At 51.0% G+C, this 27,485-nt stretch overlaps 12 protein-coding genes across 12 annotated transcripts; 7 read left to right on the forward strand and 5 right to left on the reverse strand.

The window, feature by feature from the left end:
• Positions 1-11: 11 nt before the first annotated feature.
• On the forward strand, positions 12-1,653 carry BDW47DRAFT_134717 (ammonium transporter; the record flags this gene model as incomplete). The annotated part of the gene is made up of 3 exons (XM_024818153.1): positions 12-419; positions 525-1,360; positions 1,415-1,653. The coding sequence occupies 3 exons, from the start codon at positions 12-14 to the stop codon at positions 1,518-1,520; spliced, it is 1,350 nt and encodes a 449-aa protein (XP_024667877.1). The 3' UTR covers positions 1,521-1,653.
• A 3-nt stretch (positions 1,654-1,656) lies between these two features.
• Positions 1,657-2,747, reverse strand: BDW47DRAFT_113222 (formyltetrahydrofolate deformylase). Its single transcript, XM_024814351.1, has one exon. The coding sequence runs from the start codon at positions 2,701-2,703 to the stop codon at positions 1,840-1,842; it is 864 nt and encodes a 287-aa protein (XP_024667878.1). The 5' UTR covers positions 2,704-2,747; the 3' UTR covers positions 1,657-1,839.
• Positions 2,748-3,844: 1,097 nt separating this feature from the next.
• Positions 3,845-4,428, reverse strand: BDW47DRAFT_113223 (uncharacterized protein). Its single transcript, XM_024814352.1, has one exon. It carries the CDS (start codon positions 4,369-4,371, stop codon positions 3,877-3,879), a length of 495 nt encoding a protein of 164 aa, XP_024667879.1. The 5' UTR covers positions 4,372-4,428; the 3' UTR covers positions 3,845-3,876.
• Positions 4,429-7,441: 3,013 nt separating this feature from the next.
• On the forward strand, positions 7,442-9,022 carry cbhB (putative 1,4-beta-D-glucan-cellobiohydrolyase; the record flags this gene model as incomplete). The annotated part of the gene is made up of 1 exon (XM_024817009.1): positions 7,442-9,022. The coding sequence occupies one exon, from the start codon at positions 7,442-7,444 to the stop codon at positions 9,020-9,022; it is 1,581 nt and encodes a 526-aa protein (XP_024667880.1).
• A 1,067-nt stretch (positions 9,023-10,089) lies between these two features.
• Positions 10,090-11,500, forward strand: egl2 (putative endoglucanase; the record flags this gene model as incomplete). The annotated part of the gene is made up of 5 exons (XM_024818154.1): positions 10,090-10,166; positions 10,231-10,433; positions 10,496-10,556; positions 10,611-10,708; positions 10,767-11,500. The coding sequence occupies 5 exons, from the start codon at positions 10,090-10,092 to the stop codon at positions 11,498-11,500; spliced, it is 1,173 nt and encodes a 390-aa protein (XP_024667881.1).
• A 394-nt stretch (positions 11,501-11,894) lies between these two features.
• On the forward strand, positions 11,895-13,851 carry BDW47DRAFT_86025 (FAD-dependent oxidoreductase). The gene is made up of 2 exons (XM_024820069.1): positions 11,895-12,720; positions 12,773-13,851. The coding sequence occupies exons 1-2, from the start codon at positions 11,929-11,931 to the stop codon at positions 13,757-13,759; spliced, it is 1,779 nt and encodes a 592-aa protein (XP_024667882.1). The 5' UTR covers positions 11,895-11,928; the 3' UTR covers positions 13,760-13,851.
• An 89-nt stretch (positions 13,852-13,940) lies between these two features.
• On the reverse strand, positions 13,941-14,883 carry BDW47DRAFT_113226 (HPP family protein). The gene is made up of 2 exons (XM_024814353.1): positions 14,609-14,883; positions 13,941-14,559 (listed from the first exon to the last, which is right to left on the reverse strand). The coding sequence occupies exons 1-2, from the start codon at positions 14,816-14,818 to the stop codon at positions 14,128-14,130; spliced, it is 642 nt and encodes a 213-aa protein (XP_024667883.1). The 5' UTR covers positions 14,819-14,883; the 3' UTR covers positions 13,941-14,127.
• A 2,566-nt stretch (positions 14,884-17,449) lies between these two features.
• BDW47DRAFT_86033 (arylsulfotransferase family protein) lies at positions 17,450-19,354 on the forward strand. Its single transcript, XM_024820070.1, has 2 exons — positions 17,450-17,913; positions 18,005-19,354. Exons 1-2 carry the CDS (start codon positions 17,491-17,493, stop codon positions 19,259-19,261), a joined length of 1,680 nt encoding a protein of 559 aa, XP_024667884.1. The 5' UTR covers positions 17,450-17,490; the 3' UTR covers positions 19,262-19,354.
• BDW47DRAFT_113229 (ankyrin repeat domain-containing protein) lies at positions 19,063-20,381 on the reverse strand. The gene has a single exon (XM_024814354.1). It carries the CDS (start codon positions 20,225-20,227, stop codon positions 19,448-19,450), a length of 780 nt encoding a protein of 259 aa, XP_024667885.1. The 5' UTR covers positions 20,228-20,381; the 3' UTR covers positions 19,063-19,447.
• Positions 20,382-21,224: 843 nt separating this feature from the next.
• BDW47DRAFT_113230 (uncharacterized protein) lies at positions 21,225-22,092 on the reverse strand. The gene has a single exon (XM_024814355.1). The coding sequence runs from the start codon at positions 21,962-21,964 to the stop codon at positions 21,338-21,340; it is 627 nt and encodes a 208-aa protein (XP_024667886.1). The 5' UTR covers positions 21,965-22,092; the 3' UTR covers positions 21,225-21,337.
• Positions 22,093-24,147: 2,055 nt separating this feature from the next.
• On the forward strand, positions 24,148-25,014 carry BDW47DRAFT_113231 (uncharacterized protein). Its single transcript, XM_024814356.1, has 2 exons — positions 24,148-24,591; positions 24,664-25,014. Exons 1-2 carry the CDS (start codon positions 24,305-24,307, stop codon positions 24,851-24,853), a joined length of 477 nt encoding a protein of 158 aa, XP_024667887.1. The 5' UTR covers positions 24,148-24,304; the 3' UTR covers positions 24,854-25,014.
• A 380-nt stretch (positions 25,015-25,394) lies between these two features.
• Positions 25,395-27,105, forward strand: BDW47DRAFT_113232 (glycosyl transferase family 90-domain-containing protein). The gene is made up of 2 exons (XM_024814357.1): positions 25,395-26,424; positions 26,523-27,105. Exons 1-2 carry the CDS (start codon positions 25,461-25,463, stop codon positions 26,939-26,941), a joined length of 1,383 nt encoding a protein of 460 aa, XP_024667888.1. The 5' UTR covers positions 25,395-25,460; the 3' UTR covers positions 26,942-27,105.
• The last annotated feature ends 380 nt before the right edge of the window (positions 27,106-27,485 follow it).

The following is a 27,485-nucleotide window of genomic DNA, read 5'->3' on the forward strand; positions in this document are numbered from 1 at the left end:
AAAAAAACACCATGACTGTCCAATCCGCATGGGAGTCGTGCTCCCAAACCGACACACTCTTCATCCTCGTCTGCAGCGTTTTCTGCTGGCTGATCATCCCCGCCGTCGGCCTCGCGTACTCAGGCTACTCCACGCGCTTCAACAGCCTCGCCTCCTTCTACCCGGGTCTGCTCGCCGTCGCCGTCTGTTCCATCCAATGGTGGATGATCGGGTACTCGCTGGCCTACGGCGACGCCAACAGCGTCTTCGGGGGTTTCGGCAAAGCGTTCCACATAGGAGTCCTCGCGGACCCTGTGGGCTCCATTCCAGAGATCCTGTTCTCGCAATTCCAGCTGATCTTCTGCGCGACGGTGTGCGCGATCGCAATCGGGGGAGCCTGTGAGCGCGGGCGCCTCCTCCCGTTGATTCCTTTCATTTTTGTATGTCCTAGTAAACAGCCGAAAAATCAATGGTTTGAGAACAAACCTTACCCGTAACTTGACCCATGCCACAACGACCAGAAAATTAACCCATAAGATAAACAGGCCTGGTGCACATTCATCTACGCCCCGTTGGCGCACATGGTTTGGTCAGACACGGGCTTCCTGGCGTCTCTCGGCGCGCTTGACTTCGCCGGCGGCACGCCCGTACACATCTGCAGCGGCGCCACAGCGACAGCCATGAGCGTCTACCTCTCGTACCCGCTATTCCGGTCGCGACGGTCAAACAAGCGGACCCCGCAACATTTAGTGTTACACAAGCCGCACAACGCGCTGTGCCAGCTGCTGGCGCTGATCATAATCTGGAACGCGTGGGTGGCGTTCGACGCGGGGACGACACTCGCGCTGAACTTCAAGAGCGTGATGGCCGCCTGCGTGACGAACCTGTGCGCCTCGTCTGGGGCGCTCACCTGGGCGAGCCTCACCTACCTTGAGACGGGGAAGTGGAGTCTGGATAGTACCTTTCTCGGGGCGATTGCGGGGCTGGTGCTTATCACGCCTAGCGCGGGGTTCATAGACATGACTACTGCGGTCGCGTTTGGGGTCCTTGGTGCGGTGTGTGGGCGCCAGGCGCTGCGGATCAAATTCACCAAGACGGCTGCGCGGTGGAGGTGGGTTGATAACGGGGATACCTTTGCGACTCACTGTCTGGGAGGGTTTCTCGGGACGATTGTCACGGGGCTGTTTGCGCAGCGGGAGGTCGCAGCGTACGATGGGCTGACGGTTATCGCGGGTGGGTGTCTGATTGATGGGAATTGGCGGCAGCTGGGGGTGCAGATCGTGGAGGCGTTGATTGGGTTCGTGTGGAGTTTTGTTGGGAGTTATTCCCTTTATGCGCTGATTGATTGTGTGCCTGGATTGGAGGTGTTGGCTACTGATGAGTATGTTGAACCTTTTTCTCCCGTCGTTGTGAGAATGATGCTAATGAGTGGTAGGGATGTCATGGCTGGGATGGATGCGTCGCAGATGGACGAGTCCCTGTATGCGGCACAGTGGGCAGGGGAGGAGGATTATCATCCTTTTGCGGGGGTTCGTCTATAATTCGAGATGCTGTTCGGGTGTCGCATGGGTGCAGCATTGAGGATATTGTACTGTCGTAGGGATGGTAGAAAGATACCTGCCAGGTATCTGTAGTATAAGTAAATAGCATACCAGTAAGCCCGGAATTATCACCCACGATGCTTTAGAGCTCGAGGCATTATTAGTAAATAGCCAAATATTGAGGCTCTCATTCTGTATACATTGAATTGGCCACATCGATCATCCAGAGACCAGTCTATTACTTTTGTCGCCAAAGCAAAAACCCACCATGGCAAAATATACACGCAAGATCCACCACATGATATACATATAAGCCCACTTAACCAAACACGACCGTCTTGTGTCCGTTCAGCAGAACCCGCCGCTCAGTCACATACTTGACCGCAGTGGCCAACACATTGCTCTCGACGTTGCTGCCCGCGTGAGTCAACTCCTTCGGGCTCATCGCATGGTTCACCCGCACGACATTCTGCTCGATGATTGGGCCCTCGTCCAAGTCGCTCGTCACGAAGTGCGCCGTCGCGCCGATGATCTTCACGCCGCGGTCATAAGCCTGGTGGTAGGGCTTGGCGCCCTTGAAGCTGGGCAAGAAGCTATGGTGGATGTTGATGATGCGTCCGGACATAGCCTCGCACAGCGTCGGCGACAGCACCTGCATGTACCGAGCCAGCACGATCAGGTCGACGTTGTGCTGGCGCACCAGCTCCAGGATCTGTCCTTCCTGCTGGGCCTTGGTGTCTGCCGTGACGGGGAGGTGCACGAAGGGGACGTTGTAGGTACGCGCCAGGGTCTCAAAGTCGGGGTGGTTGGAGACGATGACGGGGATTTCGATGGCCAGCTGGCCGGTTGACTGGCGGAAGAGGAGGTCGTTGAGACAGTGGCCGATCTTGGAGACCATGATGAGCACGCGGGGTTTCTGGGTCGCGGGGACGAGCTGGAAGTCCATGCTCAGGCCCTTGGCGGTGGGATTGAAGGCATCGCGAAGAGTCTCGACAGTGGGTGCAGCCTCCGAGGGAGAGGATTCGGCCTTGAAGTGCACGCGCATGAAGAAGCGCTTCGACGTGGGATCGCCGAACTGCGATGAGTCAATGATGTTAAGGTTCTGCTGGACCAGGAAGGCCGTGACCGCGTGGACGATGCCGGGGCGGTCTGGGCAGGAGAGGGTCAGGATAAAGCTGGACATTGTGCCTATGCTCTGATGTTGAATCTGTGTTCCTGAAAAAAAAAAAAAAAAAACTGTTGAATGGGGACTTTTGGTGCCTTTTGTTGTGGGATGAACTGGACTCGATCAGCGGAAATTTCCCGATGCGGGCGGAGATTTTCAGTCCCGCATGCGGCGCTGACAAAGCTGATCAGATTAGATTAGATCGGGTCACATGAGTCATACTTTCTATACTGGGTCCATAATTTTCAACAGTTCCACACGCGTTCACCCAATGATAAGGTAGAGGAATCTTTCTATAGGAAGTTATGTAGTAATGTGTTGAAGAAATTACCAAAGGGGCAGGTGCTGTGCTCTCGGCATGTCAGACCTTTTCACCGAGACAAGGAGACTCGGTGCACATACTCGGCATGTATTCAAGGTTCGAGCGTCATTACAATATGGACGGTGTAACTCCTTCAGTGGTGTTACGGGACATTGTTCAAAGTGCATTATCTTTTCCCGTGGTTGGCGAAGTAGCATTGCTCTGTTCTCTATAACACCAGACAGCTTCCCAGATGCCGCCAAGGATGCGCAAGTTTGGAACAGACACCAGCTATCCACACCGGACAGATCTGTTTGTTTTTATTTGATTTTCTTCTCATTTCACATGGTTTGGACGTTTCGCTAGTCGCTGTTTGACTGGTATTCTGGACGTTGCCATATTTTACAATAAAATACTTTGACTTATTGTTGAACTCTCATTCTTTGCCACTAGACCAAAAACACCAATTGGCGAGTGGTAAGGGCTTGAAACTATTGATATCCAACACTTACAGATATCAAAAACCTCTCGATTTTGCGCGCGCTGACCCAAACAGAGGATGACTTGTTGAGAAACTGGTATTCGTCCTTTTTTTAAACGCGCTGGGGGCCGGCTCGGTGCGGAATCCATAGCCCTAATCCTCCCCACCCGGTCTGGTACTTGGCATGTTTTTGTGTCTTGTGGCCAATACTGGTCAAGGAAAATCTCGCACATTTCATGTGACAGCTTAAGGAGATCTAGTTGAATTGTTGGATCATTGAAGTATTGAAAATACTGGAACCAAGATATAGCGTGGTAGTCAAGGTCACAGGTCTCAATTATATTATTCTATCTAGATACACAACCAAGTTCTGACATGGGCAGTCTCGCAAGCAATAGTGGAAGGCCGTTCAACCGGAAGTAACATGCAGAGGCCCGTTGCCATCATCCTCAGGACAATTGTGGCTTTTGGCATCGAATTCGACGACACAGGCACCCGACATGCCGATAGAAATACCGATGAATTCCGTATCCGTCTTTCCCTCGCCCGTCCCGAGGGACTTGCCATTGCTATCTTTGACCTCGCAGTATTCAGGGTGGGCTCCAAAGTCCGACTTGCACTTGAATTTGCGAGGCTTATCCCAGCAGTCCCCCTCGATGGTGAACTCGCGGCCATCGCCCTTGTTGTAACAAGGCGAATGGTCGCCGGGGTATGGCTCGCTATAAATGGCTTTGCCGGCCTCGTCGAAGATCGCGAAGCGCTTGAAATGCCCGGACTCGTTGCCAGTGGGGCCCGAGATAGTTGAGAAATCGCCAGCAGACCAGACGGCCTTTAGGCGCTCGCCGTTCACGGCAGCAGAGGTCGCTGCGATGAGGAGGAGGAGGTTGGCGCGTAGAGACGGCATGATGCAAAAAAGAAGACTGGAAGCTTGATAATTGAATGGGACGAGACTGTTGAGCGGAATCCTCTGGTGGAAGTGCAGTCAGCAGGTCTTTTATACCCATTCTGCTCGGGAATCGCCTGTCAAGTCAATTGGCATATTCTGAGGGTGTCAGCCTAAGATGTATAGCTTATTCTGGTTAAGATTGGCGGGGACAATACGAGCCTAGCGCGTGGGGGCTGAGGTGGAGGAAGCCACATACTCAATGGTGCAGGTAGCGGCCCCAGTTGGGGGCCGAAGGATTTATTCAAGGTATACTCGTCTCCAGCTGAGTGCACGAGTCCGTTGTCTGGGTAAGGTGGATAACTGGGGTTGAATGGGGGAACATCAATCTTGAATACCTACACTTACCGGCTAGAAGAGCGATAACCCAAGGAAGAGAGTTGTTGCCGTCACCACTGGATTCCACGCAGCCGAGAGTATCTATTCTAGTGATCTGCGTGGACTCGATGCCTACAGAGCACTTTTTCACCTGTATTCCGCTCCCGAAGTGTTAACCCTGATAGGTGTCAGAAACAAGGCTAGTTCGTTTGCCACCAGGACGAGAGGAGGAGGCATACCACAGGGGAGAGAACAGCTAAGTGGGGCCGTCATCCTTCACGTTGATTGTGTAGGAGTAGCTAGCTGTAGATCACAGCCGTAATAGAGTGTTCTATTTTTGAGTCGTCTTCCCCATGAGCTAGACTTTTGCCTGCATTTTGAGTGTCTGTAAATAGAGTTCATAATTGCTAGAATCCAGCATGGAAATCGACATGAAAAGTCTAGAAAGCAGTGTTAAATGCCATGGGATACTCGTATGCCGAAACTAAAGATAGAGCCCTGCTGCAGGAGGCTCTCTCAAGTCTGTGTAAAAGCTAGGCTTGTGCTCATTGGACACTGCTCGAGGCATTTTCTTGGATGCCTGGCACTCTAAGCGAAGATTAGCTGTCTGAAAAGGGAAGAGGTTGCAGTAAGTCATGTAGATCCCTAGCAGTGGGCAGTCTTGGTAATAACGCATGATTTTTTGGTTCCTGTTTCTGTATGTTCCTATGGGCTCAAGGTATTAAGTCCTAGTTTCACCCGGTTGAACTAATGCGACTGGTCGACGATCAGGAAGTAGGCTTTAACGTTGTTAAATCTCTCACTTGTGGTGGTCAGCGACAAATCAGTGTCTATCATCTGCATGATATCCCCCGATGGCTAGACGAGAGTCGTCCTCCTTCCCATCATATGTAGATTGGAGGTTTCCTCTAGTCTGCAACACGCAACTGGATTATGTATCTTTGGGAAATAAATCAGCACGCAAGATGCTATCTTCATCTTGACAGGCTTGCTGCATACATAGAAAGATACTTAGCTAGACTATTCTACATAAGGTATAATGGTATCAATTATCCTAGTTGACTAAATTTTCTATGTTTATGTTCCCTTTTTTCGTATTAACGTAGAGGATGTTTACTGAATAAATTAAATATAGTCATTACTACAAAGTAGTTCATTTTGATATGTTGGCAGGAATAGAGAGTGGTAGATTCCTATTTTGGAGTAATTCATGATGTACTACTACAGGGCTAGTAGGAGTTGCAGGAATACTCTGCTTCCTGCGATAGTAACGTGCTGTTTTCTTTTCTGGGAGGGATCAGTTGTAAGCCAGCTGAAGAAGACTAGTAGACTATAGATACTATTGAGTCAGCAGCGACTCACTGGTAGAGAAACCATTTTGGGTATATCAGTCAGGTAAAGCCCTATACCAAATGTCGGTCAACGTTTTTGGCGTAGCGGTCTTGAGAAATTACTTGCAAGGGACCTAGTAGCGTTAGCATGTCATGTTTAGCGCTGTAAAGATATTTTCATGGTTCCTAGGTTCTTTAATATAAATTCGTTCACTGATGGATCCAAGCACATGCATGTATGTATTTTTTTTCTCTAAGCATAGAAGGTCGGTACTTGTTTTATTACATGGTTTATGAGCAACATGTCTATACAGGAGATAAGAAACCTGGAAACATAATCAATACTAAAATGGCAGATATACTACTGATACGGATGGTTGGAGTCGCAAGATGCCCTACTACTACATAGAGTACTATGATCATGGCTCAAACAAGTTAAGAGATTCGGATCCAACATTGGACCGCATTCTTCTCCCCACCTGTCCATATCACGCCATGGGGTAAAGAGCGTTGATGGAAAAAACTAGTATATCATGGAAAGAGTATTGCCCTAAGAACAGGTAGCAATGGGTAAAGCCCGATGTCTCCCATGCTCATTCAACACATTTTGTGACTGCTATCGGAAATTCGGCATAGGCTGGATTGGTCAATATTCTCCAATGGGGTTAAAGACCGGCTTCCACGAAATACAATCATCTACACTAAATCACTATTTGGCCAGTGAAACAAGTTCCTTAGTGCCCATTCAGGGTGTCGTGTCTCTGTTGCCTCCGGGTGCAATTGCCTTTACCCTTGACAATAAGCTGATACCTCAAAAAATAAGTAGCTCGGGAACCTCACGCCAATACAAGCGGCTAGATTCGGGACACTCTCCGCAGTTGTTAAGGCAATCTATCGATATTACGATAAAAGACAAATGCCGAAGCTGGCCAAGCCATCGCCACGCCAGTGTCCCCTGTCAGTTCTCCCATTCGTTCGATCGATGCAAGAAGACTCCTGTTAGCAACCAGTTGATCAAAGCTCACGATTTAGTCGCATCTATTTATCCGGATATTAAAAAGTCTCGCGTGGCGCTGAACAATGGGCCATGCCGAAATACCCTCGCTTACATTGTCCGTCTTGAAGAATGGAGACAAATGTGGGGTAACCCTCTCCCCACGGGGTACAGTTAGGCTTCAATAGGTGGACAACAATTCCTTGGTGACCGATGGCTCGACGGTCGACGGACCGTAAATCCGAATGGAATAGAATAGAAGATTTGAGGGCAACGGAGAGGCAAAACGGACGCTGTAAGCAGGATATAAAAGGGTGACAGGTCTCTCCCAATTCATCGCAATAACGTCTCAAACAACTATTACACAAACATCAAATCCTTTATCACAATGCCATCGTCATATAGCATCTGGAAGAACCTCCTGCTGCTCGCTGCCTACATGGGCGCGGTGCAGGCCCAGAAGGTTGGCACGCAGAAGGCCGAAACTCATCCTGCCATGACCTGGCAGACATGCAACAGCAGCGGCACCTGCACGACCAACAAGGGGCAGGTCGTTATTGACGCCAACTGGCGGTGGGTACACACGGTTGATGGGTACACCAATTGCTACACGGGCAACACCTGGGACACCAAAATCTGTCCGGACGACGAGACCTGCGCCGAGAATTGCGCTGTAGATGGCGCCGACTATCAGGCTACCTACGGAGCGACCACCTCCGGTGACGCCCTTCGCCTGAACTTCGTGACCCAAGGGGCGCAGAAAAACATCGGCTCGCGTCTCTACCTCATGAAGGACGAAAACACCTACGAGATGTTCAAGCTGCTGAACCAGGAGTTCACCTTTGACGTCGACGTCTCCAACCTGCCCTGTGGCCTGAACGGCGCTCTCTACTTCGTCTCCATGGACGCCGACGGTGGGAAGTCCAAGTACCCCACCAACGAAGCCGGTGCCAAATACGGCACGGGCTACTGCGACTCCCAGTGTCCGCGCGACCTGAAGTTCATCAACGGCAAGGCCAATGTGGAGGGCTGGGAGGCGTCCGAGAACGACGCCAACGCTGGAACGGGCCACCATGGCTCGTGCTGCGCCGAGATGGACATCTGGGAGGCCAACAGCATCTCGACCGCTTACACCCCACACCCCTGCGACGTCCCCGAACAGGTAATGTGCGAGGGCAATGCCTGCGGCGGCACGTATAGCAACGACCGTTACGCCGGCACCTGTGATCCCGACGGGTGCGACTTCAACTCGTTCCGCCAGGGCGACAAGACTTTCTACGGGCCTGGCATGAAGATCGACACCAAGAGCAAGGTGACGGTCGTGACGCAGTTTATCACCTCCGACAACACTGCCACCGGCACTCTGTCCGAGATTCGCCGGTTCTACGTGCAGAATGGCAAAGTGATCCCTAACTCGGAGTCAACCTACTCCGAGGCCCCTGGCAACTCTATCACGGAGTCGTTCTGCAGCGCCCAGAAGAAGCTCTTTGGCGATACCAATGTCTTTGAGAAGCACGGTGGCATGGCAGGCATGGGCGCCGCTCTGGAGGAGGGCATGGTGCTCGTCATGAGTCTCTGGGATGATCACAACTCCAACATGCTGTGGCTGGACAGCAACTACCCTACTGACAAAGCGTCCACCGTTCCCGGCGTTGCCCGCGGAACCTGCGATATCTCTTCGGGTGTTCCCGAAGACGTCGAGAGCAATGACGCCGACTCGTCGGTCGTCTATTCCAACATCAAGGTCGGACCTATTGGCTCAACCTTCAAGGGATCGACTGGCGGCGACGGTGGCTCCACGACGACCGTACGTCCTCCCACCTCAACCACCACTGGCGGTGGGAGCACTGAGACGGGACTGGCGGCGCACTACGCCCAGTGTGGTGGCATTGGCTGGAAGGGACCGACCAAGTGCGAGAGCCCGTATGTTTGCACCAAGTCGGGTGACTACTACTCGCAGTGTCTGTAGGCCGAGCATATGACGGGTAGCCTTCCAATGGTATGAGAAGTTTATAGTCAATATGATTACTTTGTTGTTCACTTCTTGTGTGTATTTCCACCAATAACCTACATATGTTGATTTCCTGTGAAATCTGCCCTGAATGAATCTCTCGGCAAGCTTTGTAGGACTCTTTCCCTATTAGATCTTAGTGTTGATTCTTTATTATTCGCGGGGAAGGTCTGGACCTCTGCAGCGCGGAAGCAGATTACCTGCATGCCCTGTCAGACTGCTTGCCTCTCAAAGGAGCAGTCTATTCTTCTTGACCCCATTTGCTACGCTTACTTCTCCTATGCTATTGGGTTGTGTTTTACCTGTCTGAGCGGAACGCCCTCCGCATTGTTCCCCGCATAGTTTGTTTATACGTTGGATGGCACGTGGTGTGGCAAGCCCTGAGTGAGACATACTAGGCCTGCAGATTTGCCTTCATTTCAAGTCTATGGCATATCTGGGGCACTGATTGAATTAAATGATGTCTCAACTGACAAAACATGAAAGACACCAAGGGGTGTGTAGGATACTACCTAGTATTCTGACTTGTCGGCAAATATTTCCACGACACCACTGTGTTCGAGCTTCGGCCTCGTTTAGCTCGAGACAAGGATGTATGCCAATACAAACCCCTGTCCATCCCCAACACACCGGATGCTCTGAGCGAACCACGTTCCTTTCGGCAAACTATACCCCGTTCTCCCAGTCTCGGCAATCCCCTAGTCAATATAGTCTGTAAAAGATACTAGCTCTACCAAGACATTCATCCCCGTCTCTGCACAGCCTGAATTGGGTGTCAACTCCGCAGATCCGGCCACCTCCGGATCCGCATAATCATACTTTGCAAGTGCCGTGACGAATCTGTCTGTCCGTTCTGGTTTGGGATGCGTTCGTTCTGTCGGGCTGCGGTCCGGTGGTCCGTGTTGTTGACGCTTCAGGTGTAGTCCTGCGAGATATGTGTGTCGGTGTATATAACTTGTATCTCTCAAGAGGCCGTTTCCGATGACGAGAATCAGCAAGAATTCAGATAGAATCCAGTCGTAAAGATGAAGCTGGCATTGCTCTCCCTTCTCTTCCCCCTCGTCATGGGAGCCCCCAACAAGCGGGCTTCCCCATTCGTCTGGTACATACTTTTCACCCCTCAATCATTTCCTAAAACTATTTCTCCAGCGCACTAACAATGGTAGGTTTGGCTCCAATGAATCTGGCGCTGAATTCGGCCAGAACAACCTCCCCGGTCTCCTGGGCAAAGACTACATCTGGCCGTCGGCGTCGACCATTGGAGAGGGAATGAATATCTTCCGCGTTGCTTTCATGATGGAGAGGCTGGTGCCGACTACTATGACGGGGACGGCAGATGCGACGTACATGGGAGATCTGAAGAAGGCATGTTTGGCCTGTACTTATGGGATATTAGGGCTGGGATATACTGACAGCGATGATAATAGACAGTCAAGGCAATCACCGATCTTGGGGCCTACGCACTGATTGACCCGCATAACTTTGGGCGATAGTGAGTCCTCTTCCAGATATCCCGTTCTCAGCACGACTTCTGATCAGGGGTTAGCTATGGCAACATCATCACGTCGACGTCGGACTTTGCCGCCTTCTGGACCACCGTGGCTAAGGAGTTCGCGTCAAACGACCACGTCATCTTCGATACCAGTATTCTCCCCCCTCCTTTTCCCACCAAGAACAATGACTCATTTAACTAACCGCCCAGACAACGAATACCACGACATGGACCAAACCCTCGTCCTTAACCTCAACCAAGCCGCTGTCAACGCCATCCGAGCAGCCGGCGCAATCAACCAATACGTCTTCGTCGAGGGCAATTCCTGGAGCGGCGCGTGGACCTGGCCCGCCATCAACGACAATCTCAAAACACTAACGGACCCCTCCGACCTCCTCGTCTACGAAATGCACCAGTACCTCGACAGCGACGGGTCGGGGACGAGCCCGACCTGCGTGAGTAGCACGATCGGCGCAGAGCGCATCGCAGCCGCCACCAGCTGGCTGCGTGAGCACAACAAGCGTGGCTTCCTAGGCGAGTTTGCTGGTGGTGCGAATGACGTGTGCAAGCGCGCTGTGGTCGGTATGCTGGACTCGCTGGTTGCCAATGCGGATGTCTGGATGGGTGCCGCTTGGTGGGCGGCGGGTCCATGGTGGGGAGATTATATGTTTAATTTGGAGCCCCCGACGGGGACTGGTTTCGCTTATTATATGGATACGTTGAAGGGGTATGTTGCGGGGGGTACTCCGGGTGGTGGGAGTACGACTACGACGACGACTTCTACAGCGACTCGCACGACTACAGCGACGGCGACGGCGACTGGTGGTGAGGGTGTTGCGCAGCACTGGGAGCAGTGCGGTGGGGGTGGATGGACGGGTCCGACTGTCTGTGTCAGTCCGTATAGTTGTGTCCGGTCGACTGAGTGGTATTCGCAGTGCCTGTGATGGAGTTAGGGCTGTTGTTGGAGCCGATATCTATTGTGGAACTGAAGGACTCCACATGGAGTTCGTCGAGCGAGGTAGCTCTCTACCGTCATGGTACTTACCAGTATAAGCCAAGAATTCTATATTATATTCGAAGGTATTCGTTTGAGCTGGTCTACATTCTTGTGAAGAAGCAGTAGCGCGATCCTGCAGACGTTAGCTCAGGATCCGGGTCTACGGCTCCATATTCCTTAGTCCGTCAATGGGTTAGCCTGACATCCGCTGGAATCGGGAAAGATGTACACTACAGCTAAGCCAAACCGGGACTAATCGGTTCGGCGGGTTGATCAAACATCGTGGGCCCGCCACAATGCTGGTTTATATGTGATTGACCCCTTTCTAACCTCATTATCGTCGCATCTCTCCCGGTCCGTTACCCGACCACGAGTATGGCTTGCGCGATGAAGTCCCTCCTAGTTCTCCCTCTCCTGTTTGTCCTCTCTTCGAGCGCCCCAGATCCCTCTCACTGTCGCTGCAGACCGCACGAGCCCTGCTGGCCTGCACCGCAAGAATGGACCAACCTCCATCACTCCATTGCCGGTAATTTGGCTGCTGTGCGCCCCGCAGCAGCCGTTTGTTATCCCGGCGCAGCCGCTGACCCTGACTCCTGTAAAGAGGTGACCTCCTCGTGGAACAACTCCACCTGGCGCGCCGCCCATCCCGGCGCCCTGCAGTGGGAGAACTGGGAAGCCTCGTCCGCTCGTGACGAGAGCTGCTACATCGAGTCCGCCGAGTCCACCTCCTGCGACCAGGGGCGCATCTCGCTGTACTCGGCGCAGGCCAAAACCGCCGCGCACATTCAGGAGGCGGTGCGGTTCGCGAAAAAACACAATCTGCGCCTCGCCATCAAGAACTCGGGCCACTGCTTCCTGGGCCGGTCGTCGGCGCCGGACTCGTTGCAGATTCTGACTAGCGCTATGAAAGGCATCCACATCGTCGATGACTTTGTCCCTGCCGGTGGACCTCGGTCGGAGGGTCAAGCCGTCACACTGGACGCCGGCGTCACGCTCGAGGAGATGTATGCCGCGCTAGCGGAGAAGGAACGCATCGCTGTTGGGGGCGCTGCTCGCTCCGTCGCCCCCGCGGGGGGCTATATCCAGGGCGGGGGACACTCGTTCCTGGGGCCGTGGAAGGGAATGGCCGCTGATAATGCGCTGGAGTTCTCGGTGGTCACTGCGCGTGTAAGTCCCTCTTCGCTAGTCGTACACCTATACAACAACTAATCTCATCCAGGGCGATTTGGTCATCGCAAACGAGTACCAAAACACCGACCTCTTCTGGGCGCTGCGCGGTGGCGGCGGCGGCACCTTCGGCGTCGTCGTCAACGCCACCGTGCGCACCTTTGACGAAGTCCCGCTCATCCTAACCGATCTCAAAATCTCCACGCCCGCCGGAAATCCCTCCTTCTGGCACGCCATGGCCGATTTCCACGCCGCCCTGCCGCGTCTCATCGACGTCGGCGGTGCTGGCTACTACTTCATGGTTCCGAAAATGCCTCTCTTAGGCGACGCGATCAGCATATCCGGCATGACCGTCGTGATGCACTTTCCCAACATGACGGACAAAGCCCGCATCGACGATCTCTTCGACCCGCTCGTCAAGACCCTCCGCTCCAACAAGGGCGTCACCGCCCTGTACCAGTCCAAGCGCGTCCCTAACATCGAGACCCTCATCAAGGACGCCCTTAACCCAGGCGGCAAGGAAGACGTCGGGGGGAACAAGCGTGGCGCCTCGCGGCTCTACTCGCGCGATCTGCTCACCTCCCCGTCCGGCGCAGACCATCTCGTCTCCGCCCTGCAGTCCCTGCACTTCAACCCCGGCGAGGCCGTCCTCGGCAATATCGTCGCGGGCGGCGCCGTCGCCGACAATGCGGATCGCGTCGACAGCGCGCTGAACCCCGCGTGGCGGAGGGCCCTGCTGCATTTGGTTATCGAGCGCCGCTGGGCGGCCGACGCTACCCTCGAGGAGCAGGATGTTGTCAAGGCTAATATCACGGACGTTGAGGTGCCGATTCTGCGCGGGGTGGAGGGCGCGGACACCATGGGGGCGTACTTGAATGAGGCAGATGCGGATGAGACGGACTTTCAGGCTTCGTTCTGGGGGAAGAATTATCCGGAACTGTATCGGTTGAAGCAGAAGTGGGATCCGACGGGGTTGTTTATTGCGAGGAAGGGAGTAGGCAGTGAGGATTGGGATGATGAGGGACTGTGTCGGGTTTAGTTACCTTTTCCTCTTTCGCTCCTCTCTATTCTTGAGGGGGTCATTGACAGCCCTCGGGGATACAAGACTTATGTATAATACATTGATATCGGCATCCTGTCATGTCAGTCAGAGGCGTCGTCAAGTCGTTTCAGATATTACTGTGAATTATGTATAATTATTTAGTATATATAAACCCTTTCCATGCTCAGAGCAGGAGTATTATGTACAGTAAGATTAACGATACCGTGAGTCATACCCATTATCACCATTGGCTGAAACCATGGGTATTTATATGAAGCCTGGTTCCTGGCGTCACAACCACCTCGCTGTCGCTCTCGTACGCAAATTGAATGAAGCAATACCGTGGATCACCAACGAGAAACACGTCACTTTGGGAGATCATTCTGCGCAGGGCTTGGGGCCGGTTTCGCAGGAGCGATCCAAAACACCGGGTAGCGACGCTGGATATTGTTCAGCAGCAGTGCTACCAGAAGGACCATCGTGGAGGACAGCAAAACCACAGGTAGGAAGTACCATGACATCTCCCACACCGCATCGTCCGTCGCCGGGAGAAGGGCCGTCGCGCCCGCCGGGGGATGAGTGGTCTGCGTGACCTGCATGACCACAATGGCGACAGCCGTGGACAGCGATGCGGCCAGCCATCGCACCGACTGGAACTTTTCCTCGTCTGGGATCAGGCTAAACAGCTTCGTGATGCATATTCCCACCAATGCACTCAGGAAATGGCCGAATATGAGTGCACGGGGCTGTGCCAGGGGAGCGTCAATTGCACCATAGACCAGCACGGCTGATGCACCCTACGTTTCAGTCAGACATTGCATCTTATGAGGCGGGTGGGATACTCACGAAGGAGGCAATGATGCCTGGCACGCCTCGACTAATGAAATACTGGGAGTAGTTGAATATGGCCTGCAAGACACAGAGGCCGCAAAAGGAAGCGATGAACGACCAGCCCCAGACCTGGTACTGCGGTAGAGGTTTGTGGGGACTCGAACGATAGCCAAGCCAGCGGCTGACGGACTTGGGAAGCCGAGCCAGCGCCGTTTGTTCGGACATTGCGAGTTGGGACGGGTCCAAGATGTCCAGGGGTGGAGCTCCAAGACGTTGCAACGTTCACACCAGGGGCTCAGATGGGGTGGCCGTTGGTGTAGGTGGTCGGACGAGGCCGTTTGACTTCTGTGTCGTTATCCGCCGCGTGGTTTTCTTTGATTCTTCGCATTACGTGGGGTTGAAGGCTGGGGAAGGCGAAAAACACTGACCTGGTTATGAATCAATTACCTAACAGTATAAACAAGGGTGCTGGTTCGGCCCAACGGGATGGTCTGGGTGGATCCACTCATCCATCGTCATGTCCCAACTGGCGAACTCTACCTTAACACACCCGATCATAGTATCTACCGGGTTTTATTGGATATTGATGGATACATTTGTCCTTCGGAGATCTATAGATGTAGGCAAAACATCAAACAACCAGCGCTTAGCAGTGAATAGGGGACTGGGAAGGGCAACAACCATTGCCGACTTTCGAAGCCGAAGTGGATCAAACCACATGGAACTTTCTGGATTGGGATTAGAGCGGATGAAATCGAGAAATGCTGATCCACAACAGGTTTGCAAACACTCGAGACTCAGTATTTATCTGAAGATATAAACTTCTAGAGGTCTATATCGGGAACTTCTCCGTGGTTTCCTGATCCTTTTAGCGGAAGTGCGATGCGCTAATACATGACATTGTGGATTCCGTATATCATCTGGTAGTTTTCAAGGTCTAGCCAGCGCATATCTCGGGTGGTTATATGGTGGGATTAATCTCATAGTGTTTCTTCAGTAGTCTGTGAGTAAGGGCACGGATCAGAGGATTCCAAGGAACCCACGATCTCATAGTTCTGCACGAATATTTCGCTACCAAGATATGGAACATCACTCGTCCCACTGGGAGCCGTATTCTTTTTGATTTGACAGGGATGCTTCGAGCCAATTTTAGAGCAGCAAGTCAGACGCTTCCGTGTCCGTAGAATTTCTGGGCGGAAAGTCAGGTACTTGCGAATCTCCGGTTTAAAGACTGCCAGATCTGGTATGCTCACCAGAAACTCCATATTGATCCGATGATATTCCATGGGAGTGAGGCATGCTGTGGGGCAGGGGTATTGTCTCCCCCTGCAATGACCACTGTAGGCCTAGAAGTACGTCTAAGCTTACTGAGGTCCAATGGAGACACCCAAGATGACAACACTATGGGGGTGCAACTGCAGCCAGGTAGCGGAAGAACGCGATCTGTTGAGACCATACATCTATTGTAAACAACCCCCCCCCTTGATCGTATCTGATCTCTCTTGTTTGCTGGAGATAGGTCAATGGAATTTTCCCGGAACCCTGGGTATACTCTCTTCACACCCCTCCTTATATTCAGAAAATGGCGTACATATGCCAATATACAAACTTGATTTTCTAGAACCAACGTGACCTTCCCTATTTGGATGGGCGCTCAGAGGGTTCCTCACTACGTATTTCTCATCACCGGTCAAGGGTTGGACAGGTATCATGGGGATTTCAAAAAGAGGTCCTTTGAGGGAGAGACGGAGGGGAAGGGTTTGGGGAGGAGAGACTGTGGGTGTGGGGGACATGGACGTGATACTAATCATGATTTGATTGATCCTTTGGTTCTATGAACTCTATATGGGGTTTTGTATATTCTCGTCCTGGCCACTCAGCTCGATCCATCTGCAAAACGTGTTTTCCTGCCGCAGACCGAGGTAGTCATCCTCCCTCGGTGCCTGCATTTGCATCAGCCAAAAATCTAGCAGACACCCGGATGCCGGATCTGTTTGACTTGATTAGGGGAACCTGGTGCGATGGCAAAAAGTGAAACAAGTGAAGCGAACCTATCGTGGGCATTCCTCTCCCTCCTCGGTCCGCAAGGTGGGGCGGCCATCGTGTGGCGACCATCTGGGCTCCCTCGAGTCCCCTGGTTCTGTGATAACCAGTTAGATAGTTCCTGGGCCATTCATGTTCATGATCTTCATTGATATGTACTCCGCAGTAGACCCGACCTGACCGCCTTCCGTGGGGAGTTCCAAAGCGAGAAGAGATCGACTATGTAGTTACTATCAGTTAGTTGGCTACTACGAAATGTTTTTCGTAGGAGAGCCAGGAACAGGTTAACTCTGGGATTCCAGCGCAATACATGATTCCAGGGGCTGTGTATTTACTATACTATACTACCAGGATCAACTAAGTACCTTTAGACCAATCCAATATACAAACTTCCAGGCCCATGCTGTGAAACCCCGCTTCACAGTACTGAAAAAAAAAAATAAATAAATAAAAATAAAAATAAAAAGTAAATAAATATATAAAAAATAAAAATATGTCTGCGAACCAACCCATTGTCTTGGTATTCTCCAGCATATTCATAACCCATCTCAGGAATGTCTTGTGCGCGCGTTTCGTGGTATAAATATTGATGGAAATGCTCCGAGAGTGCGTAGATTCAGGAACGGCCAAGAAAATGCAGACACGATGGCCAATCGGAGGCCACGGCAAAGAAAAAAACATACTCCGTACGCTATGCAGTATAGGTTGCTTTTAGGTTGCAGGTTGGTCACTAGGCATGGAGCAGTTATAGGTAGGGATGGATTTCCACATCTTTGATTCCCCCCCCCAGCTCGCACTCCGTTCGAAGTCAAACATTTGTGCCAGTCTAAAAAGAAGAACCTCTCGATGCAAGAATGCCGGTCCGGCAGCTGGCCGTCTTCTTCGCGGTCGCGAGCCTGTTCTACCTCTTGTACACTTTCGTCGTTCCCCAGATCCTGAGGTTTCGCTTCCGCGGGGACTTGAGTTGGTATGATCTGGGGTTGCACGGGTTCAGTCCCTCGAGGACGTATGTCTCGTTCCGTTATACGTCTCCTGTAGTGGAGATATCGCAGTATGGTTCGGGGTGTAATCCGGGCCTTACTTTTATTGCCCCGCGGGGACATTCCATTCCTCATCCCGGGCCGATGATTATGGACGCACGGGGGGATTTGGTCTGGATGAAGCATAATCTGAATGTTACGCAGGACTTTAAGGTTCAGCGGTATAGAGGGCAGGAGTATCTTACTTACTGGGAAGGGGAGGAAGTTGATGGGCGTGGACGAGGTACTTGGTATATGGTATGTCTATTTTTCTTTCTTTTTTTTTTTTTTTTTTTTTTACCCCCAAAATCGTAGAAGAATGGATGAATAACCGTTAATTTGCAAATAGCTAGATCAGTCATACACAAAGCAGTTCGAGATCAAACCAGCTGGTGTCCTCGACGGGGATTTGCATGAGTTCCAAATCTCCAAGGATGATACTGCCCTTGTGACCATCTATCAGGCGGTCACTGCGGACTTGAGGCCAATCGGCGGCCCTGAGTCTGGCTGGATCTATGACAGTCTCTTCCAGGAGATTGACATCGCCACGGGGGATTTAATTTTCGAATGGCATGCGTCCCATCATTTCCCAGTTGACAGTACGTTCGAAGAGCGTAAGGAACGCGGTGCGGAGCCGGATTCCGCCTTTGATTTCTTCCACATCAACAGCATCGATAAGGATCCCCAGGGCAACTATCTCGTCTCTGCACGACACACTCACACCATCAGCCAAATTGACGGTACCAGCGGCGCCGTCCTGTGGACGCTAGGTGGTAAACTCAATGAATTCACTGATCAGTCAGACGGAGCAGCCACCAACTTCTCCTGGCAGCATGATGCGCGGTGGCACGGGGACAAAATCCTGACTTTCCTCGACAATGCCGCCAGCTCCAACGATGACCTCACGGCTCAGAGCCGTGCCATGGTCGTCGAATTGGACATACCGACCCGCCAGGTCCAACTGCGTCGAGCGTACTACCACCCCCAGGAAATGAAAACGCTCTCGCAGGGGAACGTGCAAGTGCTGGACGGCAGTGGCAATATATTCGTGGGCTGGGGCCACAGTGCTGCCTTTACTGAATTCGACCCTGACGGAACGCTCCTATGCGACGTGCATTTTGGCGCTTCCGCATATTTTACCTTTGGACGTGTCGTGTCATACCGTGTATTCAAGGGCTCTTGGGTAGGACGCCCTCTCGAAGGGCCGAGCGCAGAAGTATCTCAGGGCAGTGTCTTTGTTAGCTGGAATGGCGCGACGGAGGTATCTCATTGGCGTCTGGATGTGGGAGACGGCCGGAGTTTGGAACAGGTGGAGTTCCAGCCTCGAGCCCTGGTTGAGAAACGTGGATTCGAGACCAAGATTCCCATTCCAGAGGACATGCCGGCCCCTTACTTCCGGTTGGCTGCGCTGGACTCTCAAAACGAAGTTCTGGGATACTCAAATATCCTCGGCGAGCGATTATCTTTCCCGCGAGAACAGCCGGTCTCTCTTGCAATGTGGTATTGGATTTCTACCGCATTTGTCTTTTTAGCGATCGGGTTCTTGTTCAAACAGATGCTTAGTCGCAGGTTAACGCGGGTGCGCAATGTGAAACCACAATGCTGAAATTATGTATATATATCAGAGCACAGTTGATCAGTCCTGTAAATAAAATCTAGGGAATTTAAACCGAGTAGATCTCGCCAGGACCCGTGGGTTCGCCCTTCCCCACATCGATCCGCTCCGAACCCGTCCGCCCCGAATCCGCACCTGCTGGGGTCCTCCGCAAACAAAAAAAAATCCAGATCTTGACTATTTCTCCAATAATTTCACCACCTCCCAGTGTCCTCGGTCCCGAGCTACCATGGCAGGCGTCCGTCCCTCAGCCTCCAGTTCCGCATTGGCCCCATGCTTCAGCAAGTAAGTAACAGCATCAGCCTGGCCTGCAAAGGCTGCCTCGTGCAATGCCGTGAAGTCTTTATTCTTCATAATAAACCGAAGATGATTAGTCTTCCGGTCATTATCATTAACATTGATATCCACCCCATATTTGAACAGTAGCAGGTCTAGCATTTCCAACTTGCCATGTGCAGCCGCCATCCCTAACGCGCCAGATCCATCAATCTGAGCGCCATGTTGAATTAACAGCTCCACCATCTCGGCATTGTCATTGGAGACCGCCAGTGCGATAGCCGGAAACTGGTACACCACGCCCGGCTTGTTCACATCGGCCCCGTGCTGTAAGAGGTACTCGGTAAGACCGAGATCGTTTTTCCGGACTGCGATGGTAATATAGTATCCCTGCCGACCGAGATTGTAATTCACGTCAAGCCCTGCAGGCATGAGAATCTCCATCAGGTCAAGAGACAGGCGCATTCCAACCGACTCATGGACCCAGCCGTTGAGCTCTACTTCTTTCGAAACACAGGCTCGGACAAGGTCAAAGTCATTGCTGAGGATAGCTCGGCACAAGATGTGTTCCAGCGTGACGGGCAGTTCTGGATGGGGAGTGCTGCCCTCCAAGGCTGACTTCCATTGAGCGCGTTGCTCCGCGGGCGCCGGTGACCATATAACTTTTGGGTCTTCTGCCATTGTCTAGATTGTATGATGTGCTTGATGATAAACTGTATAGGAGTAGGAAGATGAATTTGGCGATGAACTGGAGGATGGTAAAACAATGTGTTCTGACTATGGACTTCCTTTATGCTTGGCCGGTTTGCTGAGCCCCATTACGTCACTAGCAAACAGGGGGCCTGCATCAGTTATTCACAGCCCATTGGGCATGATTAAAGGTGGGGTGAGGATCAACTAAAAACACAGCCCAGCAGATAACTAGGAATAACGTATGACGCTCTTCCATGCCTGCTCAGCTGTAAGCCCTAAATGTAATAAAGAGTATTTTAGACGCATACGACAGATCTTACTTCCCTACCCGCTGCGCTCCATTCTTGGCAAGGCCGTTGAACTGAGGAGTTCAAGACCCACTTTGCCACCTGCTTTAGTTCTGCTCAGCTTGGATCATCCGATAGGCTCTAAACCCTGACTATACTAATTGATACTATATAAGTTTTGGGGCCATACCCACTCAACTATCGGTTCTTACTTCTCATACCCGCCCAGCTTTTAGTCTGATGGACTATTAGCTCTAATGAGCTGTGACCCGCTCAAGCTCTAAATTTGGACCTTCCCACGTTGGTGGTCAGACGCAGTCTGTATCGATATCCTCTCCACTCGACACCCGTAGCTGGAACATACGCCTCTGCGTTGCTTGTCTTTATACGCACCTCTGCTTTATCATACATGGCTTATCAGGACTATAGATTGGCGTGATTTTATCCTGGCAGCAGAGTTCACCTTTAAGATAATACGGCGGTAGGGCCCATGCTGTAGACTAATCCATTTTATGTCAGCTCTGGTGATACCTTGACTGTAGTTACCGTCTCTTCAATTGAACTATGTCGTATTTGACGCGGTGTTGATGGAATATGCTAGTTGAGATAGTCAGACTACACTTTAGCCGCCGACAAGCATCTCCCTCGCACTTATTCAATTATCTCGGCAGAATTTGAGGATAGAAGAAAAGATATGAGTGACATTCAGGCGGCTGAGAGTATACTCCGTACTGTGTACAAATTCAACGCAAAGGACCATCCATCAACCTAACTAAGCCCTGCATCCTGACACCACTTCACCACCCAGCAATTAGAACGGGGGTTTATCGTCCCAGTTAAGGCACTCGCCACCATCCCAAGGAGGCAATCCCTGCCTCTTCACAGGATCACCCTTCTTCCAAATAGTCTCCTTCGAGTTGGGGTCCGAATCCTGAACCTTGACGATCTCATCCACGTCAGAATTCTCCTTGAGCGCCGGAAACTCGATCCGCGCCCATGTGGTGCAAGCATCTTCGTGACCCATGACGACGTTGATCACTCCAGAGGAGCGCTCCGCAAAGACCCGGCTGGCTGTATCGACGTAGGTCCTGAACTCCTCGTCGTTCTTATCTCCCTCGAAGGAAAGGTCCGGGAAAACATGATCCAGCATTTTGTACCCTTTGTCCGTGAAATGATTCAGGGCCTCGATGTGGCCCACCTTCGAGAAGAAGAGCGACTTGCTCTTGGGTGGGTTGACGATTTTGGAGTTGATGTCTTCCTCGGATGGGTACTTGCCCCTGGCGACGATGTCCCTGGTCGCAGGAGGTGTGGTGCTAATGGCGTCGGCGCCATCTAGGGCCAGCGGGAAGGCAGACGCTAGGAATTGGGAATTGAAGAAGAGGCCGAGACACAGTAGGAGAGACAGGTAATGAAACATCTTATTCGGAAGAGATTGCATGTTGATTCTGGCCAAGTGGGATGGCAAGGGAATGCCCAAACAACGGTAGCGACAATGGAAAGGTCTTGGAGTAGGGAAGAGATTGCAGAGAACTCAGTTGAGAAAGCGTTTGAATTGATAGACTTGAGACAATTAGACAGACCACTTTATATGTATTCTGCCCACCCTAGGACCTTGTATGAGGCATTTCTATCCAAGCTGGCTACCATCATTCCAAATCCTCTATTGCAATCACAGCCCCAATGTCTGGCGGATCAAAAAGTACGATCCTAGGGGAACGTGAAACCGAAGCAACATCACAACACACAAGAACTGGATATCTACTAGCAATTGGTCGAAACGACCAAGTGATCAGCGTTACTAAATTTAGACCCTACTGTGGTGTACGGAGCAGTGAATGTATTCTGCGCTCAGCACAGGCACACAAGAACTCCATTCTGGAGTGTGCCGTTCCATCGGCGATTCAACAACAGGATCAGCTATAGGTTTAGCCATCACTGCCATCTCGGGATGAGGCTCGTCAGCAGACTCGGTTAAGGGACAAAGATCGTCGAAGGATTGGAGGCCACAGTCCCACCGGACTGCAAAATCTTATAGACGACAAGATTGTGAAGACACTCCTTCCATAGATGGATCAGGATCTGCGAATGGCCCCAATTCGCAGCCTTATCGGGTCTTACCATGACGTCAATTGGTCTTGGTCATTGAGTCCGTTCTAGCATATAGTGTGATTTCATTTAGCTATCTCTCTGTGCAATATCAACTGTCTGAGGTCAGTAATCACTAGAGGTTGTCAGCTTGGATTCTGATTATGGCTTCGGAGTCTAGTTGGGTAGAGCAGTGGGCACGAGGGGAAGCCAGAGTGGGCTCCAAGCCTTCTCTATCCCGCGTCTGACGTTACATGATTCCATTCAATTAAGCCCGGTACTCATTGCAGATAAACTACTCCATATGTGAAATACTAATGTGGTTCTTACCAAGCCAGGTGTAGGAAGCGCAGGTATTCTCATGTTTAGTTGGTCTACGTCGTGTTTGCCGGCTTGACAGTTGTATGTTGAACATGCTTCTTCTCTCTCTATCTCAATTCAAAAATAAAATAAACATATAAAAAGGGGGGATAGAGGGAAGAAAGCCAGACAAGACGGACACAGGGACACGGGGCAGTAAATGCCCTATCGCAATGTTGAAGATCGCATAATAATAATAATGAATTGATAACTAGTCCAAAGATTGACTAGTACTCCGTACTATTGACTACCTAGATAGTTGTGTCTGCTAACTGGATTTTCCTCAGGAATCTAGCTAAGGACCTGATCGTCGGAGGCACAGCCCAGTAGGTTATACAGAGCACGCCCGCGTGTCTGCGCACTTACATAGCTTATATCACTGCCGATCGACGCGCTAAAGCCATGAATACGGCTCGACCTATCTGGAGAATGAAACACAGGCATTCAGCTACTTGGCACAGCGCTTACTTGAGAATTTAGAAGCTATTGCCACGCTACTTGACGGTTGCAGCGGTGAAGATCTTCATCAAATGACTCTCCCCTCTTTTACTTTTCGCAGCCCCATTCTGCTGCAATCACTTCCCTCAAGGCCATATGTAATCTGTACAGCTTTACAAAACACCGAACTACTCTGTAGATCCTTTACCATACATAGAGGATCACTTCTGAATCGGGAAAGCGGGGTCAGTATGCCTGATCGCAGGGCTGATTGCAAGTCAGACGGTGTGTTCCGAGTAGCAGACTGCCCTCAGTGCGCAAATACACTAAACACAGACATGACTCTGGCCCCCAATGTGGAGTCTGGAGTGTGGATTATGGGTAAGCGAGCTGTTGGGTAACGTTCCCACAAGGTGTCGTCATTTTGTCTAATTGGATGACATGTTAACTACGGGGATTGTGTCCGGCTAAGTAGCTCCATAAGGTTTGATCTCCCAGTCCCACACGGTGTCGGACCATGCTTAGAGGGGCCGAACCCACTGTTCTTTTTTTATATTATTATCAATATTTATTTGATTATTTATTTTATTCTTAATTTCTGATTGGCAAAGCGGTTCTACTCGGGTGTAGGTGATGAGCTATTGGCCCTAACGAATAATGGGGCGATGTCAGCCTTTACATCATGAAGATGAAGCTCTAATAGTTGCAGACGGATAGATACAGAGGCCAGAGGGAAGTGCTACTCATGCCTTGTCGCTGAGAATCAAGATATAAAAGGCTCCAACCCTCACCTCCATCTCTCATCCATCCAATCCTCCAAATCAAAGCACATTGCAAACAAAGATCCTCATTCTTCTCTTATACAAGAAACCCAATTCCACCCACCAACATCAACATGCAGCTCAGCACTATCATCTTTGCGGCCACCGCCCTCATGTCTGGTTCTGCGCTGGCAATGCCTGGCCAGCTTTTCCAGCGCTCGTCCGTCTCCTTCTTCAACGGCGAGAAGTCCATCGTTGCTGAAGTGGAAGAGGACCTGCTCACTGCCAGGAATCTGCTGCAAACCAGAACTGAGGGTGACATTGATTGCAAGGGCTCTGCCTTCTGCGAGCGGCTGGGGTCCAGCTGCGACGACGCCTACCGTAAGATTGTTCCTGGCAACACTTACAGTGCCTATCTTGAGTAAGTTTCCGTCTGTTGTTCTTTGCCCGCGGGGGCTGGCATCGTGCCAAGCATGTCTAACTCCTTGTGTAGTGATTCCGACACTGGTACGTGCAGCGGTACTTGTGGCATCTTTGTTAGCGGTGACCGTTGCTCTGCTACGGGCCAGGAGCTGAAGGATGCCTACGATGACATCCGAAGCAAGGGCTCCTGCACCCACTGTGGACGGAAAGAGATGAAGGATGGATGCTTAATCAAGATTGACCGTGTGACCGGATGTTAAGTTATAGTATCGAGAAGCTGGCTGCTTGTCTCGGTCAGGGGATATTGTTTGTTGAAGAGTTTGGGACTCGTTTGTTTTTGTATACATGTGGTTCTTGTGAATAAGCAACTTTGCTTATAGAGAATTCGTCTGTGGGCTGAATTTTTTGTGCACCTGTTTTATCTGTCTATCTTTTATCCAAGTTATATCAAGCATTGTACCAAAGAAAGCAAGGATTTATGGCGACTCGCCTGTAGGCTGACCGAATAACCAGAAGCGATGGATTATACTCCAGAGTTAAGTCTGTGGGACATTGGTTTTTGTCGGTGTCCAACTTGGACTTTCAAACTATCACATTGTAGAGGTTGATAAGTTATTTGCTGGCCGAGGGTCCACTGCCTCACTGCCCCACTGCAACTTGTGGGTAAAGATCAACACACACCCCAGTCAGCCTAATTCAGCCCCCATTTAGTGCCATCTAGTTAGCTCCCGATTTAAAAACCACTGGGGACTCCTGATTTGGAGTGTGTGCTCACCATTTTTCTTTTATCTTTCTTGCACCTTTTTCTTTGCCTCTCTCGTCGCTGTTTCTCTGAATTTAACACTTCAACCTTTATAGACTATAGTCATGATCCCCCCGAGCAGCCGCGTATGTTCACAACAACGTATACTACTGACGGCTTTAATAGCCATCTGCGGCATATTTATATATCTAATGTGGCATGGAATGAACTCAGACCGAGACAACGTGCATCCTATAATCACGCAGCTCATTCCAGCAGGCCATTGCACATGCCAGACATCGACATCCTTCGAGTGCGCAGACTGCCTCACATGCCTCGACTCGCAAAATTCGTCCTCGAACGCTGCCTCCTCAAACTGGACGTACGAGTATGACCGCGACAACAGCAACCTCAGCCTGAACAAAGACCAATGCAGTCATTCATTCCCAGGCCTCTTCCAAGACGTGTACAGGGGCGGCGAATACTGGAAGCAACGAGGCGGCGTGTCCTACGCCGACCTCGAAGCAACGCCTCTGGAAAAAGGCATGGCTCGCGCCATCATACACAACGGGGAATTATACGTCGTTGCCGTTCGCACCATGAGTGAAGACCACCGGCGCAAAATCGTCGCCACTCTCTCCGCCATGTACCGTGCTCTGGCTGCCTCGCCGGATCGCTCCACCACCCCCAACATTGAGTTTATCTTCTCTGTGGAGGACCGCGTAGACGATGTGGATGCCAATGACCATCCTGTGTGGGTGTTTTCGAGGAAGGCCTCTGAGGAGTCGGTGTGGCTAATCCCGGATTTTGGCTTTTGGTCTTGGGGCCACTTGAGCAATGACATCGGGCCCTATACCCAGGCTATTGATAAGATCCAGACTACTGAGGCCGAGAGATCGTTTCTGGACAAGGAAAAAAAGCTTGTCTGGCGGGGCAAACTGAGCTTCGCGCCTAAGTTGCGTCGTGCGTTGCTGGATATTGCTCGGAATCAGGTATGGGGCGATGTGAAGGAGGTGGATTGGAGTCGGAAGGCAAACTTTCTTCCGATGGAGGAACATTGCCGGTATATGTTTATTGCACATGTCGAGGGTATGTTTTTTTCACTCTTCTTCTTCTCCTTCTTCTCCTTCTTCTCCTTCTTCTCCTTCTTCTCTGATGATAAGGAATATACTGATATCCGATAACAGGACGCGCATATTCCGCATCCCTCAAATACCGCCAGGCCTGCCGTTCAGTCATCGTTGCCCACAAGCTTCAATATATTGAACATCACCACTACCTTCTCGTACCATCAGGGCCGCACCAAAACTACGTGGAAGTCGAAAGAGACTTCTCCGACTTGCCAAAGGCGATGGACCATCTCTTGCAGAACCCCGAAAAGGCACAAGAAATCGCCGACAACAACGTAAAGACGTTCCGTGAGCGGTATCTAACCCAGGCTGCTGAGGCATGTTACTGGAGGGCGCTGTGGGATGGCTGGGCAGAGGCCACGGCGAATATGGAACAGCCTTCGGTCCCTGTCTACCAAAGGGGCTTACGCTACGAGTCTTTCCTGCTGCTGGACAGTAGGGATATGCTTCAGTTTTCGTTTGCTCCGGATCAGTAAGACTGTATTATGATTGCACGATGGATATGTCATTTTGGTTTGTCATTTATGTAGATTTACTTGTTTTGGGGTTGCTGATGCTGGATTTTTGATTACTTGGAATTTGAATGCTTGCTGTAATTTAAAATTAATACATATATATATATATCACTGCGGGGGAGAAGAAGGACAATGATCGACCAGCAGTTACATAAATCAAGCCCTGGCGCCCAGAACCATGAACTGCGCTGACCAACTACTGTACACTATTCGCCTAGTTATGTACTTCACATTCAGTAAAAAAAAAAAAAAAAAACCAAAAAAAAAAATCACAGCTTCAGGGTGAACAAACACATGCATAACATAAGGCAGACAGACAGCCGCAGACAGTAACAAAGACGCTTCAAACTAAATTATAAGCACATGCATGGTTCGGGTACTGCGTTTCCATTTTTATTATACCATCTTTTTATATCAGTTGGAACCATCTACTCTGTACCAAGCCCTCGTTGTCTATGAAATATAATATAGAAACACACTCAAAATTAAACTCAAGTTCAAGGGT

This window comes from Aspergillus candidus (assembly GCF_002847045.1).
Source record: "Aspergillus candidus strain CBS 102.13 unplaced genomic scaffold BDW47scaffold_76, whole genome shotgun sequence".
NCBI classification, from domain to species: Eukaryota; Fungi; Ascomycota; class Eurotiomycetes; order Eurotiales; family Aspergillaceae; genus Aspergillus; species Aspergillus candidus.